Source organism: Bufo gargarizans, chromosome 6 (genome assembly GCF_014858855.1).
Source record: "Bufo gargarizans isolate SCDJY-AF-19 chromosome 6, ASM1485885v1, whole genome shotgun sequence".
In the NCBI taxonomy this organism is placed as follows: Eukaryota; Metazoa; Chordata; class Amphibia; order Anura; family Bufonidae; genus Bufo; species Bufo gargarizans.
Window position 1 is genome coordinate 387563607 of NC_058085.1, and position 16383 is coordinate 387579989.

The 16383-nt window shown below is 47.9% G+C and overlaps 1 protein-coding gene across 1 annotated transcript in view; it reads right to left on the reverse strand.

Moving 5' to 3' along the window:
- Positions 1-4847: 4847 nt before the first annotated feature.
- Positions 4848-16383, reverse strand: part of MMS19 (MMS19 homolog, cytosolic iron-sulfur assembly component) — a 46180-nt gene continuing 34644 nt past the window's right edge. Inside the window, exons 25-31 of the mRNA XM_044298216.1 lie at positions 16073-16129; positions 15397-15583; positions 15201-15283; positions 13909-14073; positions 7618-7677; positions 7437-7537; positions 4848-5560 (exon numbers count right to left, since the gene is read on the reverse strand). Of these exons, the coding sequence (XP_044154151.1) occupies positions 5533-5560; positions 7437-7537; positions 7618-7677; positions 13909-14073; positions 15201-15283; positions 15397-15583; positions 16073-16129 (681 nt within the window). The 3' untranslated portion in view covers positions 4848-5532. The remainder of the gene's footprint in view (positions 5561-7436; positions 7538-7617; positions 7678-13908; positions 14074-15200; positions 15284-15396; positions 15584-16072; positions 16130-16383) is intronic.

The window sequence follows — 16383 nt, forward strand, 5'->3', positions numbered from 1 at the left end:
TAGAAAAGGGAAAAGTACAAGAAAATATTTTTTATTCCTTAAAGGGTTTGTATGAGATTAGAAAAAAACATGGCTGATCTCTTCCAACAACAGCACCACTCTTGTCCTAGGGTTATGACCGGTATTGCAGCTTTCAAGTGAATTGGGCTGAGCTATTCCAGAGGCAGCCTGTGGATAAGAGTCGTCATCTTTGTTTGTCTGGGCTTTTACCACAGCGGAGTGTTTCACTTAAAGGGGGTTTGTTCATCCCTTGAGAATTCTTCAGATTAACCACAAACCGTCACTGGTGATCATACTTGCCTGATCCCATGATTAATGTAAAAAAAAAAAAAATGAAACTCTGACATCATATAGCACATGACAATATCTTTCTAAGGCCTCATGCACACGGCCGTTCTGTGCATTGGGGACCGCAATTTGCGGTCCCACATGCACGGGCAACATCCATGCGGCGGCTGGTGACTCATTCAACTTGAATGGATCGGTGAACCGTCCGCACTGTAAAAAAAAAAATGGAACATGTTCAAGGGGGTTTGTGTTGTCTGCTGGAGCGCTCTCCCTATCACAGCTCAGGGGGCGTGTCCATGCTCTCCCTATCACAGCTCAGGGGGCGTGTCCATGCGCTCCCTATCACAGCTCAGGGGGCGTGTCCATGCGCTCCCTATCACAGCTCAGGGGGCGTGTCCATGCGCTCCCTATCACAGCTCAGGGGGCGTGTCCATGCTCTCCCTATCACAGCTCAGGGGGCGTGTCCATGCTCTCCCTATCACAGCTCAGGGGGCGTGTCCATGCTCTCCCTATCACAGCTCAGGGGGCGTGTCCATGCTCTCCCTATCACAGCTCAGGGGGCGTGTCCATGCTCTCCCTATCACAGCTCAGGGGGCGTGTCCATGCTCTCCCTATCACAGCTCAGGGGGCGTGTCCATGCTCTCCCTATCACAGCTCAGGGGGCGTGTCCATGCTCTCCCTATCACAGCTCAGGGGGCGTGTCCATGCTCTCCCTATCACAGCTCAGGTGGCAGTTGAAGGATAAAACTGAGCATGTGCGGCCTTCTGTGAGCTGCACAAAGACACGAGAAAAAGAGCAAACAGCAGGTGGCGCTATACAGATTCAATTTATTAAATTATTTGGTGGCTATACACTATTTAATTACATGCAATTACAAAAGTATTCAGATACAGGTGCTGGTTTGAAAACTGGACAATCCTTTAAGGGGAACCTTAGAGGCAAAATTAAATTTTATTTAATGTGTCATCCTATATAATGGGTACCCCCATTTACCTGAAATTAATGGAGTTTTCAAAGATTAGAAAAACATGGCTTCTTTCTTCCAAGAACATTGCCACTCCTGTGCACAGGTGGTGTGTGGTATTGCAACTCATCCCCTACTCACTTCAGGGAAGCTGGGCTGCAAAAACCAGACACAACCTATGGACTGCGGCAGCGCTATTTCTGGAAGAAAGCAGTCATGTTTCTCTAATCCACCCTTTGTAATGAGGTAGGAGGATTTTTATAAAGATTCTGCAGAATAACTGATGGGGAGCCTGGAGACGTATGCATCATTGTAAACCTCTAAAGAGCAGGGAGCCGTTGAGTCCATCGGTGTCCACTAGATAAGTTAATGCACACAGTGTCATTTAAATGAGCCAGGGCTTGAGATTTGTCCCAGAAACAGCACCACCCTTGTCCATAGGCTGTGGATGGTATGGCCCAATAATTTACGGGAGTCATCCTGCACTATTTTTTGGTGAAACGCCCGGCTTCTTGATTGAAACCTGGTGGACCCCATTATAGTCAGCTGTACGCCTGATCTGGCGCTTCCATTACTTTCGTAGCAGAAGCACAATAGCTGAAAGAGGCCCCAGAATTACAAGTATTCATTTTTATTTTTTGACTACATGGACGTTACTCCATATCGGAGTTAAAAATGCATAATATAATCAGCACTTCTGTGACTGGTAATATCCATTATAATGAAGGAGAACCTGTATATTTTAATGCATTTTACTGTTGGACTGGTTTCCAGTAGAAAATTCATTTTATCTTAATTGTATTAAAGAAAACCTGTCACCTGGATTTTGTGTATAGAGCTGAGGGCATGGGCTGCTAGCACATCCGCAATACCCAGTCCCCATAGCTCTGTGTGCTTTTATTGTGTAAAAAATCAGATTTGATACATATGCAAATTAACCTGAGATGAGTCCTGTACGTGAGATGAGTCAGGGACAGGACTCATCTCAGGTTAATTTGCATATGTATCAAATCTGATTTTTTACACAATAAAAGCACACAGAGCTATGGGGACTGGGTATTGCGGATGTGCTAGCAGGCATCTAGCAGCCCATGTCCTCAGCTCTATACACAAAATCCCGGTGACAGGTTCCCTTTAAATGCAGCATCTGATAATCCAGAAATTCTAATACACCGGCATAGGTTTACAATGTGAGGAAAACATCACTGGACACTTGCAAGAATTTAAACTTTTTTTTCCCCACAAATTTTGTAAACGTCTTCTTTTTTTTACATTTTTCAATAATCCTGCAGTTTCCATTCTGACCACTGAGCCTTATAATAGACTGATACTTCATGTTCTGTAGAAATCACTTCCCCCACAGTTACTTCATTATCATCACAGGCAAGTATTACAATGAAAGGTAACATCTGACTATATAACTAAAACAAGATCCACCATTCACATCAGCAATGTGAAAGCTTATCTTCTCCCCCTCCCTGCATAGGTCACAGAGCATGCCTACAAAACTCTGATAGATGAAAAGGAGTCCTCTCCAGACTACAGGTTAATAATATATTTGCAGGATAATGGATATCCTTTATAGCCCCCACCCAAGGAAAGTTACACCCAGAGACTTACCTGTCCACACTGTATAATGTTGCTATACTGTCTTCTCTAGGCATCCAACAGTACTATAGAGCTGTCATGTTAGTGAATTCCCAAACCTATTAAAGGGCTTCTGTCACCCCACTAAAGTCATATTTTTTTTTTTTGGGCTAGTTACATTCCTTATAGTGCAATATATGAAAATATAATGGTGTTACTTACTTTCATTCAGCCGTTTCTTATAAAAACGAAGTTTTATAATATGTAAATCAGGTCTCTACCAGCAAGTAGGGCGTCGTCGTGTTGATTGACAGGGCCAGCTGCGATCTCCTCCTCCGGCCGGCCCTGTCAGCATTTCAAAAATCGCGCGCCTGTGTTCATTTGGCGCAGGCGCTCTGAGATGAGGCGGCTCGCCTCCTCAGCACTCCCTCAGTGCGCCTGCGCCGATGACGTCTTCTCTTTCGGTGAGGTCATCGGCGCAGGCGCACTGAGGGAGTGCTGAGGAGGCGAGCCGCCTCATCTCAGAGCGCCTGCGCCAAATGAACACAGGCGCGCGATTTTTGAAATGCTGACAGGGCTGGCCGGTGGAGGAGATCGCGGCTGGCCCTGTCAATCAACACGACGAGGGGGCGGTTTTTTTGCGGCGGCTACCAGCAAGTAGACGCCCTACTTGCTGGTAGAGACCTGATTTACATATTATAAAACTTCGTTTTTATAAGAAACGGCTGAATGAAAGTAAGTAACACCATTATATTTTCATATATCGCACTATAAGGAATGTAACTAGCCCAAAAAAAAAATAAAAATGACTTTAGTGGGGTGACAGAAGCCCTTTAATGATAATGAAATGACTCCGCTGACTTTGCCCCAATCTACACATCAAAGCTGAAGCCAATTGGCGGCGCAGGATAGATCATGTGATCCTGTTGTATATGCTTCTGTGCTGGTGTGAAAACTGATTTTTTTTTATATAAATAATCAAACAGTAAAAAAAAAAAAAAACATTCCCAATAGTATGGATAAGGGTCATAATCTGTTGCCATCTTTAGTTTAGGACTAGTGTGAGAATTTTTGCAGTATCCCTCACTCCTGCAGGTTATCAAATTGGTATTTGTAAATGATGGGAGTTGTAGCAGTTTCTCAGAGATTGTTCTTACTTTACATTACTTCTGGTTTGCAGGAATTTGGCTCTGATCTTACTTTGTTCTCATTGATCACAGTTCCTGGGCAGATTTTGGGAAATTGGTTCCTTTTCTACTATTGCTGTTTTGTATGAAGCTTCGGGTGTGCCGATTCTGTAACGTTGGTGTTATTTATTAACTATATTCGATATAAATTTATTTCTAAGAATGTTTTTGGTGTTTCATTCCTAATTTCCACATCCCTGCGGTAACAGAAGTGGATTCATTGAACGTATGTGTTGGTTACAGTGGTAGCTAAAAGGAAACACCACACCAAAAATATATCGCTAATCCTGCACTCACACAGTTCTAAAGTATTAAAGGGGTTGTCTCGCACTTCAGCAAATGGCATTTGCCATGTAGAGAAAGTTAATACAAGGCACTTACTAATGTATTGCGATTGTCCATATTGTCTCCTTTGCCGGCTGGATTCATTTTTCCATCACTCATATCCAGGGGATACGACCACCCTGTAATCCAGCAGTGGTGGTCGTGCTTGCACACTATAGCAGAGAGCACCAGCCTCTCTGGTGGCCAGGACTGTGGGAACCGGCTAAGGCACACATTTACAGCAACTCCTGTCCAAGCCACCTCACGGGCAGTGCTGGCTCCAGTAACACCTGGATCAAAGCAGTGTATGTGATGGAAAAATGAATCCAGGCAGCAAAGGAAGCAATATGGACAATCATAATACATTAGTAAGTGTCTTGTATTACCTTTCCCTACATGATAAATGTCATTTGCTAAAGTGAGAGACAACCGCTTTGGTTTCCCAATGCCCCTCCGAGGAACTGCAAGAAAAAAAAAAAATGAAGTAACACACAGATTGAACATAGCGGCTTTATTTCCTAATGTAAACTTGATGCAAACCTTTCGAAATGATCTCTATTCACAAACCAGAAAAGATTTTTTGGAAAGGTGTAAAAGTCAATGTTGCTTTACATATATTTTTCCTCTGTTGTGAACACGTAATAGCTATAACATACTCTGTTAACCTGCAAAATCAAAATTACATATGTGCAAAATAATGTATGATCCAGTTGGGGGTGTTATGTTGTACTAAAAATGTTGTGATGTCATCAGCTGTGCCTACACCGAGCCCAACCCCAGAGTGACCATCACTATCTAAGGCTACAGCCAACTTTGAGATACTGTCCCCGAAGGAATAGCGCTCTTCAGCCCAACTAGAATCCTTCCGCCTTAAAAGACTGTCCCTCGTTAGATTTCATAGTCTAGTCCGTCTACGCCAGCCAGGAGACTTCCTATTGTAAATTTTTGCTAATGTTATTCAAGTGCAACATAATTCATGATCCAGCTCCGGGAGCGAAGTACTGAACGCAAAGCAAATCTGGAATGCAAGAAATATGAGGGGGGAGTCTTCTGGCTGTCCCTCGTGGTAGAGGTGGCTAAACAAGATGGCACTGGCATTATGACATTGGCGATCTACAGGTCAGTAAAGAAGTGGCATCCTGGTTAGATTGTCTCCGTGCAAATATCCATCTTCAGGAGTCTCAGCTGCCGGGGCTCCCGAGCAGGAACCTAAGCACAGAACAGAAGAAGGCGATGAATCTCGGACAATGTGATGCAGGATGAGTTTTGTTGTATACATTACATGGTAACTTTATGCTGCAGCTTAGTACGATTACCAAGATCCTAGAAACTTTTTTTCTACAATTTTGCACAATAAAAATACTTTGGACTTCCTCACACTGTGCGCAGTCACAGCACAGCGAGCGGCTGAGGGCCAGGAAGCGGTGAGTACAGAGCCTGGGGAGTGCTGCATTCACCGCTTCCCGGGCCTCCATAATGGAAGCGCAAAACTGCGTCTTAGGGCCCTTTCACACCTGCGTTATAGTCTTCCGGCATAGAGTTCCGTCGTCGGGGCTCTATGCCGGAAGAATACTGATCAGGATTTTCCTAATGCATTCTGAATGGACAGTCCGTCCTTCAGGATGCATCAGGATGTCTTCAGTTCCGGAACGGAACGTTTTTTGGCCGCAGCAAATAGCGCAGCATGCTGCGCTTTTTGCTCCGGCCAAAAATCCGGAACACTTGCCGCAAGGCCGGATCCGGAATGAATGCCCATTGAAAGGCATTGATCCGGATCCGGCCTTAAGCTAAACGTCGTTTCGGCGCATTGCCGGATGCGACGTTTAGCTTTTTCTCAATGGTTACCATGGCTGCCGGGACGCTAAAGTCCTGGCAGCCATGGTAAACTGTAGTGGGGAGCGGGGGAGCAGCATACTTACCATCCGTGCGGCTCCCGGGGCGCTCCAGAGTGACGTCAGGGCGCCCCAGGCGCATGGATGACGTGATCGCATGGATCACATGATCCATGCGCATGGGGCGCTCTGACGTCATTCTAGAGCGCCCCGGGAGCCGCACGGACTGTAAGTATGCTGCTCCCCCGCTCCCCACTACTACTATGGCAGCCAGGACTTTAATAGCGTCCTGGCTGCCATAGAAACACTGAAAGCATTTTGAAGACGGATCCGTCTTCAAATGCTTTCAGTACACTTGCGTTTTTCCGGATCCGGCGTGTAATTCCGGCAAGTGGAGTACACGCCGGATCCGGATAACGCAAGTGTGAAAGAGGCCTTATAGGGTAAAAAATACGGTAAGTTATCTGTTGCTGCATCCAAAGACTCGGGCATTTTCACTTTTCCATCCACAGAGTTGAGAGCTTGTTTTTTTGCAGGAGAACTTGCAGTTTGTATTTCAGCTCTTTTGGGGTACATAGGATTTTTAACCTTTTTTTGATGGGGGTTTTTTCAGCACCGAATGAACAAAATCAACAATTTGGGTTTTATTATTAGTGTTCACTGAACTGGAAAAAGAATGTGACCATTTTTTTTTAAGGCTCGTTACAGAAATGATGTATAGTTTTTTTTTTTTTTTTTAATAAAAATATTCACTTTCTTCGGACTATATTTAAAAATGTAAGACTTAAATCATCTCTTTCTTCCTTCCCCCCTCACAGTGGATGCACACATGCATCAGGTCATTTTCTACTCTTTTGGTAGGGAGAAAAATAAAATAAAAATCTCCCACCCCCCATGGGTGCAGACAATTTTTTTAATGGCTTGTAAAAACAAATCTTTCTTGCAGTTTTCTAGATGTTTTTAAGTCTATGGGAAAACTTCTAGTTAAAAAAAAAATAAAAACATAAAAAAATCTGCCAAAAGTGGTGCAATATGAACAAATGCCAAGGGACAGAAAAAAAATTATTATAATTTCCTACTTGGCAACATCTGGCTGCTGTATTTTTTGTGAAACCACAGATCCGCCTGTGATTGCCAACATGAAGAAAAGTTCTGACAATCACTTAAAGCCATGACCTACGTCCTTGAAAGTGAAAAGGTTCAGCAAACCCGACAACGTATAATACCTAAAAAAAACAAACATCTTTACTTACCACTGGCATCGGGCCTCAACAGCCTCCTTCCTAACTAGTCTCTTCTTATCATCAAGCGGTTTAGCTAAGGCACGGATCACTTGTTGCTTGTAAGGCAGGAGCTGTGACGACAAGAAATTAACAGCTGAAGTCGGCAAGACGGTCACTGAAGTCGGTCATAACGAAATTTAAAAAAAATTACCATAGGCAAAGGGAGCTTTGGAAGGGCCAGCATACACTTTAGAGCTGTAATCCTCACCGCCTGCAAACACAAAAATGTACTCATAGGATTAAAGTGGTTCTCCAAATTGCTATAGACTCTACAGGACTGCCCAAATAAGCATTCATTTCAACGACAGCGACTTGTAAAAAAACGGGAGTAAGAACTGTGCAGGGAAAAATTGGATTTTTTGTACTCACCGTAAAATCCTTTTCTCGTAGTAGGCATTGGGGGACACAGCACCATGGGTATATGTCCAACTACCACTAGGAGGCACTAGACACAAAAAGTGTTGGCTCCTCCCAGGTGGGCTATACCCTCTCCACAGGCACGAGGCTATTCAGTTTGTACCAAAAGCAGTAGGAGAGAGAAGAAAAGCAAGGAACCAACAACTCCCGTACCGGGAAAGATCAAGAGACCAGCCCGGAGAAGCGGAAGAAAAAACATAGGGAGGGATCTGTGTCCCCCAATGCCTACTACGAGAAAAGGATTTTACGGTGAGTACAAAAAATCCAATTTTCTCGTGCATGGCATTGGGGGACACAGCACCATGGGACGTCCCAAAGCAGTCCCTGAGGGAGGGAAAAGAAGAGACGCGCCACCGGTTGGGCATACAGGTGCAGGAGAACCATGTGACCCAACGGGAAAAAACACGAGATGGGCAAGAGGTTCCATAACAAGGAAGAAACCTCAGAAGAAGCAGGGAAGACTGCCAGCACCCCAGGACAAATGACTGGAAGAAAATCCCAAATGCAAGAAGGTGGCAAAAGGAAACAGAGCGCAGCCAAGGGCTGGAGAAAAAATTAGGACAGCACCGCGTGGTGAAACTACCCAACGCTCTACATTGTTCCAGACCCAAAAAAACCTGTGGCCATCCCCTGAAAGGCCAGGGGAGAAAAGAAACAGGGAAGCACTGAAAACCAAACGAGTGGGGGAGCCATAGCAAGGCTCACATGTGAAGGGAGGGGACTCCCCTCACCGCAAGGCCAGGAAAGAAGCTAAGCGCCCCATGTAAAGGTGAAAACCCAAGGCTGCTAGAGGAAACCGCCAACCCTGGAGAAGGAGGGGGTTGTAGGTAAAAAACCAGGAAAAGAACGATAGCTCCTGCGTCCCCAAAAACAGGAGACGAGGCGCAAGCCTCCGAAAACAAGATATCACCGTGAAGCGCAAGACCAGAGGAAACACTGGGCATGTGAAGTAGCATGGAAAAAAGAAGCCAGATACAGGCCAGGCAACCTCGGCAGGACACACTGGACTGAGAGACATGGGAGTAGAAGGAGAGCACTCCAAAAAACCTAAAGAGGAAAGGTCCTACAACAGGAGGAGGTCCCTCCCGAAGGAGACCATACGGTGGAACTGCAAACCGCAGCACTAAACCACTCAATACCAGGTACTTGACGTGGGAGGCTGGAAAAAGAGACACAAATCCCAAGAGGACCTCAAATGAACAGGGACAGGGACTCCAGAAAGGAGTACCCAGTATGGGCTCACAAGGAACCAGAAGCTGAACCACCAGAAGACAACGCAAGCCAGAATATCCAGGAAAGGCGAAAAGAAACCACCATAGGGGAAGGGGCATAGGCCATGGACAACTAGCCGTACCAAGAATATTGACCAGCAAACCTTAAACATTGTCCCAGAGAGGGCAAGTACAGCAGCTCGGGATGTACCACAAAACGACAGACATCCATATGCATAAGGAATGCAGAAGTCGCCATGAAAAAACCGGGGTAGCCTACATAGAAATGTAGAAACCAGCTGCGACCGGCATACAGAAAACTTCCAGGGGGGAGAAAGCACCAGACAGGTGCAGACGACGGCAAGGTCCAAGAGGACTGCCCCTCCGCCATGTAGCACAACTAAGCAGAAAATACAAGGGAATACCGAAAACACCTGGACCCAAAAGGAACTACGGGGCCCTGTCCGATACCAGAGCAAGCAGCTGAAAATTCAGACAGGTGTGTGTGGCGCTCAGAGGTCCTGTCCTTGACCCATCAGGGAGGACGTCCAGCAATGATAAAAGCCGTGGACCCAGAAGGATTCCGTGTGGCGGACATCCAGCGATGACAGAAAACCGCAGCCGCGGCCGATGCCACCAGCTACGTGTCCAAACAAGGTAGAAGATCCAGTGGAGATCCTTGTACTTCACCAGGAATGGGCCGCTCAGCAATTAGGAAACAACGCGAGTACTCCCCTATAACATGGGGTAACGCGGAGCACAGCATACCGTAGTACCGTAAAGAGAAGGCAAGAGCAACTACAGCACGAAGGCCAACAACCACCTGGCCACGGAGTAGGGAGCGTGGTTGAATGAGGACCACCCGCCGGATCAGACAGATCAGTCATATACTGGAGCTACCAGAAGTAGCAGTAGACCGACAAGGTGGGGGTTGGGCTGGCCCACACCTGCCAGACATGGAAACCATGCACACGCTGAACGAAGGGGGCCTGGTGCAGACAGTGCCTTGAGAGGTAGAAGGAGACCAATGAGCGCGACAGTAAAGGAGTGGCAGATGTATGGAAGAACCAAATGGATGGAACCAACATCCGCAGCACAGATTAGAACCCGTGGGCAGAAAACACCCAGTGATACAGAAACTGTCTGAGCTACAGACCGCACCACAGGGCCCAGCGCTTGGGGTACTACAAACACACGCCTAAAATATGGGGAAAGTGGCTGCATGTTGCCAACTAAGGAGAGTGGAAACATAGCCACAGCATCTGGGAATGAGACAGCATACGGAGGGTACAGGTACACAACCTGTAAAGTAGAAATATGGCTGTGTTAGAGGAACTACATTTAAGATCGAAGCAATGTGGCCGCATGGTGCACCCTAGACCCAGAGAGGTGCAACAGCAACCGCGTTAACAATGGAACCCAGTAGGGCCGCACGGTACCACAAAGAACAAGACAGGTGCACACCACAATCAGGTAGGTGCAATGGCAACAGAAACAGGGCCGCATAGCACACCCTAGAAGCCAGACAGGTTGAACGGCTGCAGCATCGGAGACGGTTCAGGGACTCTACCCATGAAGGGAGTAAGATGGCCGTTTGGTGCACACTATGATGAGGTAGGTGCAATGGCCACGGCAATAGGAGGAGGCCTCAATATCTCGTCCTGTAAGGAGAGAAAATGCCACATGGAACACCATAAAGCCGGACAGGAGGAACGGCTACCGCATCCGGAGATGGCTCAGGTACTCCACCTGTTAAGGGATCAAGGCGGCAGGGAACAGACAGGTAACTGAACCGGACAGGGGCAATTCTACGGCAATTGAAAGTGGCCTCTATATTCCGCCCGTAGGGAGAAATGTTGCCGCATGGAACACAACAGAGCCCGCCAGAGGTATCGGCTACAGCACCGGTGATGGCGTAGGTACTCTACCTGTGAAGGAAGCAAATTGGCTGGGAACAGACAGGCGCAATTGCAGCGGCAATTAAAGGCAGCCTGTATATCTCGCCAGGAAGGGAGAAATAGTGTCGCATGGAACACCATAGCGCCAAGCCAGGGGAATCGGCTACAGCATCAGGAGATGGTGTAGGTACTCCACCTATGACAGGAGCAAAGTGGCTGGGAACAGACAGGTGCAATTGCAACGGCAATTGAAGCGACCTGTATATCTCACCCGGAAGGGAGAAATAGTGCTGTATGGAACACCATAGAGCCAGCCAGGAGTAATGGCTCCTGTAGGTACACTACCTAAGAAAAGGGGCAAGGCGGCTGTACAATTGCTCTGAACTCACCAACCTACAGGAGGCGATAGCCGAGCTAACCGCTTGCCCAGAACAGGAACTCCCTGTAATGAGGTAGAGTGGCGAACACCAACACCAGGATGGGAACCCCACGGAAACACTCTCAAATGTGTAGAGGATAGCCCCTGGTATAGGGGAACCAGGAAGGCTTGTCAGGGACAGCCTATGGCAGTGGTGCAGGAACCCCCCTGTTAAGGAGAAGGCGTACGTATCAGACACCGGGTAGGTGACTCAGTATGCTAAACACGGGGACGGCTGCCTTACCTGTGCGGTTGAATACCTGTGCGGTCAGGGGAGCACCATCCGAAAATCCACTAGAGGGGATACCAACCCTGTTTAGGTAGGAGAGGTTCCTCCGTGCACGTAGTCTTGACCTCCCAGAGGGCTTCTATATGGAGGAAGACCGCCTGATGCTCTGTTCCGAGGGAATCGGTGCAGAGGTGTCCCCAGAGGCAACGGATGGGGTGACAGGAAGGATTCGTCACCAGCCTCAGGCCTGTCCTGGGGGGGATCCGAGGATGCCGAGGAGGGGTGGGACCCCGTTGAGACCACCCGAGGGTGTACTGTGAGCTACCCCTCGCCGAACCCGGGTGCAGGTACCCCTAACTGAGCATGCCCCATCTGCAGGGAGGACCCTGGGAGGGCAGAGGTGGCCGCAATTTGGGTTGGTAGCGTTCCAGCGACACTGCCAAGGAGAGTCGGCCAAGGTTCCCATGGCATTGACACGGAGGGACCCATTCATGGGGAACCTACACAAAAAGATTGTTCAGGGAAAACAATGGGATCTGGGAAGAGGTACTGCACACCAGCAGGGACAGGATGACCACATGGCAGCCATTGTAGACAGCGGACGCACGTGAAAACACGTGGCGACCGAGGAGCTGTTGGGAGAAGAGATGCTCAAAAAGCAGCCAGCAGAGGCTGTCTATCCTGACCCGGACGCAGTGTTCCCCCAAAGAGGTGCAGCAGCAGCTGTTCCCCAAAAAAGAGGTGGTCAGTAGGGCTGCAGGGGACATGAAGCAATCGAGGGGTTAACCACCCCCTCCAACAGAAAAAACATGTTAGCCCAGGAAAGGGTGAGGAGATAGCTCCTCCCGAGGGCCGGGCGGGGCTCAGAAAAGCCCGGGAAGCAAGGGGGAGGGGCCGGGAAGATTGCGGCCTAGCAGGCCCAAAAGCCGGGGCCTCGATTTATGAGGTGGCCGGGAATGGAGCAAGGGGGGCGGGGCGAACCGCGGCCGACAGAGGGCCCACCGAACCATAAAAATAGGTGAGTAGGGTAGGGGGGGAGAAGCGACACCTGGGGATAGGCAGATCAGGGCAAACAGAGCACCTGGGAGCCGGGGACAGGCCATAGAAGATGAGGCCTAGTCCCGGCAGAAGCCGGGGACTAAAGTAGCGGGGAAGCCAGGGAGAGACTGTGGCCAGGGAGGAGAGAAAAGACCAACCGAGGGGGAAAAGAAGGGAGGAAAAAAATGAATATAACCCCCCCAGGAGGGGGAGGGGGTTGGCTAGGAGGAACGAAGAGGCTCCCCAGGACCCCCAGCTAAGGTGGATCCCATCCCCCTGGCCACAGAAGGGAACCTAACCCTGGGGCAGGGACACAGGGACAGGGGAGTATACTCACCATCCGATATACTCACCATCCGATGTCTTCGGGCGCAGCACGGTCACCCCTTCGGCAGACTCAACACGGGAACCGTGGGAATGCCGGCAAGCCACTGCGGATGCAGTCCGTGGGGACTGGGTGACCGGCGATGGTACCGAAGTACGCGCCCGCAGGGGGGGCAACTAAAGTGGAACACGATGGAGCCCCAGCCTGCAGCAGGTATAACGGTGGAAAAAAACCGACCTGCGGAAGAGAGAAAAAAAGAATAAAAATAAACAGCAGAACCTGCAAAAAAGCAGGACAGGTCTGCCTCCTACGGACACTAGACTAAAACTGAATAGCCTCGTGCCTGTGGAGAGGGTATAGCCCACCTGGGAGGAGCCAACACTTTTTGTGTCTAGTGCCTCCTAGTGGTAGTTGGACATATACCCATGGTGCTGTGTCCCCCAATGCCATGCACGAGAAAGTGTGGAAATTGAAGCCAGCTATACACAGAGGTATGTCAGCAGAACCCGCCATCTATTGTGTAAGGGAGCCTTCCAAGTCTCCTGCAATGTCGGGCAGTTTGATTTCAACAACCAATCCCAGCGTTGTCTGCAAATAAATTACTGCGTGCATGTATATGGAAGATGGCATCATAGCAGTCAAAGCTTCCTGTGTATTTATGGCGATTAAAGGGTTCAATTGCCATCCATTAAAGCAGGCATACTCAACCTGCGGCCCTCCAGCTGTTGCAAAACTACAACTCCCAGCATGCCTTAACAGCCTACAGCAGGGCATGGTTGTAGTTTTACAACAGCTGGAGGGCCGCAGGTTGAGCATCCCTGCATTAGGGTATCAAACACTACAAACAACCACCTAAATATTTACAAAGGTGTAAAATAATGCAGGACATCAGCATGTTAGTCCTACCATGCTGGGGCTACACGTCAGGCGGAGGAGCCTTGAGATGAGGGTATCTATATGAACACTCAATATGTCAGCAGCATCTAGAAGTAGTGGCTCCAGACAGGTCAGTGTGGAAAGCTGAACCACATCGTCAGGGCAGGATAAAGCCTCGAGCAGCAAGGAGATCAACTACAGGAGAAAAAGGTAACAAGTCCTGGGGTTATCATAGTGCAGGTACAGTGCTTTTCAGCATTTTAGGGCAGTAATGAATCAGTGATCCCTAACATGATCTTCATATGTGCGGCCATGTCTGGTCCTGCAGCTCTACTCATTTAAAGGGGTTATGCAACTATATTGCCTCGCCAAAGGCCCGGGCCCCTCACACAGATTTTACTTACCTCGCTCCCCGCGTCGCTTCTGATGACTGCATGGCCAATGCTTAAATTCCCCCTTGAGCGGATGAAAACATCGGGGGTGGGGGGGGGATTATTGGGGGCAAGGAGTTTGCAGCCAATAGCAGGCTGCGACAGGAACAAACCTCCCTGGCGTCACCCACGCAGGCATCAGAAGCAGCGCGGATGCCGGGGAGCAAGGCAAGTACAATCTGTGTGAGGGGCCTGGGCATTTGAAGAGGCATTAACATTTCAGCATTTTTGTTTTCCAGATTTTCGTTCTGTTTTTTTGCGGATCCAAATTTCCACAAAAACCTTCGGTTTTTTATTAATTGTACATCCGCATCCATTCAGTTTTTCCGCAAAAAAAAAACAAAAAAAAAAAACACGGGGGGAATATATGTTGCTAGGGTACTAAAAAATGTTTTTTTTTTCTATTTCCTGGAAACGGATCAGCAATTACGCATGACATTGATGCATTCCGCATGTCATCCAAATTTTTGCGGAACCACTGACAACGGGACCATGGATCGCATTTTGCGGACAATAGTAGGACAAGCCCTATTTTTATTTTTTTTCGAATCCACATAATGGAATGGAAAGGAACAACGGATGCGGACAACACACCGAGTGCTGCCCGCATTTTTTGCAGGGCCTTCAAAATTAAATGGGTCCGCATTCTGTTCTGCAAATTTGCATTACAAAATACTGACTAAGTGTACTATGCTGACACACACACACACACACACACACACACACATGGAGGGTGCCATATCAGGGGGTTGACCATCTCCAGTCTGCAGATTGTTGTGGATGGGGCCTCCGCCAATCATTTATAGTTTATTCTAAGGAAAGCCCATTAATGTAAATCATGAAAAACCTCATTTACCCAGCAATCTAGAAAACTGGGCTGCGCTCACTCACCGATGGGAGTTCTGTGACGAGAACTTGCTTTGGCAGACAGTTCAGCACATGGGACAAGGCTTTTAGGAAATTGGGCTTGTCGTCTGTAAGAAATGAAACAAATACGTTTATAACGTGAGCAGCTACAGTCGCTTTCATGATCTATCATGACACATTTCACCTCGAGACTGAAGCAAGCCGCGCTCTTATGTGTTACCTCCATTAGCAGCATGGAAACCCTGCACCAGTTTGGGCACATTCTCCGTGAAGAATCTCTGGCGGAACATGATGCGGATATCGGCGTGACATGCTTTGTTAAGGATATCAGGGGAATCGGAGACGAGAAGAGAGAACATGTCAGCAGCCAGGGGTCCGAGATCTCTGTCAGACAACAAACCGATCATCTACAAGAGAACCCAACAGGTGTAGGAAACCAAATGAGCTCAGATCGAGTAATAAGAGGCAACATTCACCAGCCACATGATAACAAAGACTTAACACTTTTCCATTATTCCCAATGGGAAAAAAAAAATTCATGCAACTTGTGGTTATCACAAAAATTCTCCATCTGGTTTGGGTTTCCTAAAATCATAATATGCAGGCTTGTTTTCACCCCTACTAGAAACCACACGTCGCCATGTTGCCTTGACCTTAGTCATTCTCATAAAGGCGGTCTAGGAACAAGAACTCCACGGTCTGCTAGAATGGATGGGGGCCTGGGTATACTATGGGCGCTGGACACTATTTCTTCATGCAAAAGCCCATCAGCATCCCTCAGATTTTAAGATAAGTGCAAGCCACTTCAGTTTTATAGGCCATAAGGGTCCCAGACAAGTTCTGTTATGTCTCATCAAGCGACTTATAAGATGCGCCCACGTTCCTGTGTTAGTCACCTTGTTAGTGAGCTGTCCATTCATGGGATGGTACCGTAGTATCAAAGCTTTGGTTACCTGGATAAAAACAAGATCTGTGTTCAGCACAAACATAAAACGAATGATATGGTCTATATGGTGGTTACATATACTATAGGGCAGGGGTAGGCAACCTCTGGCACTCCAGCTGTTTTGAAACTACAACTCCCAGAATGCATACTTGCTCTGCTCTTCTCAGATCTCTCTCAGAAATGAATGGAGCATACTGGGAATTGTAGTTTCACAGCTGGCGTGCCGAAGGTTGCTGATCCCTGCTATAGGGTATCCAGTTT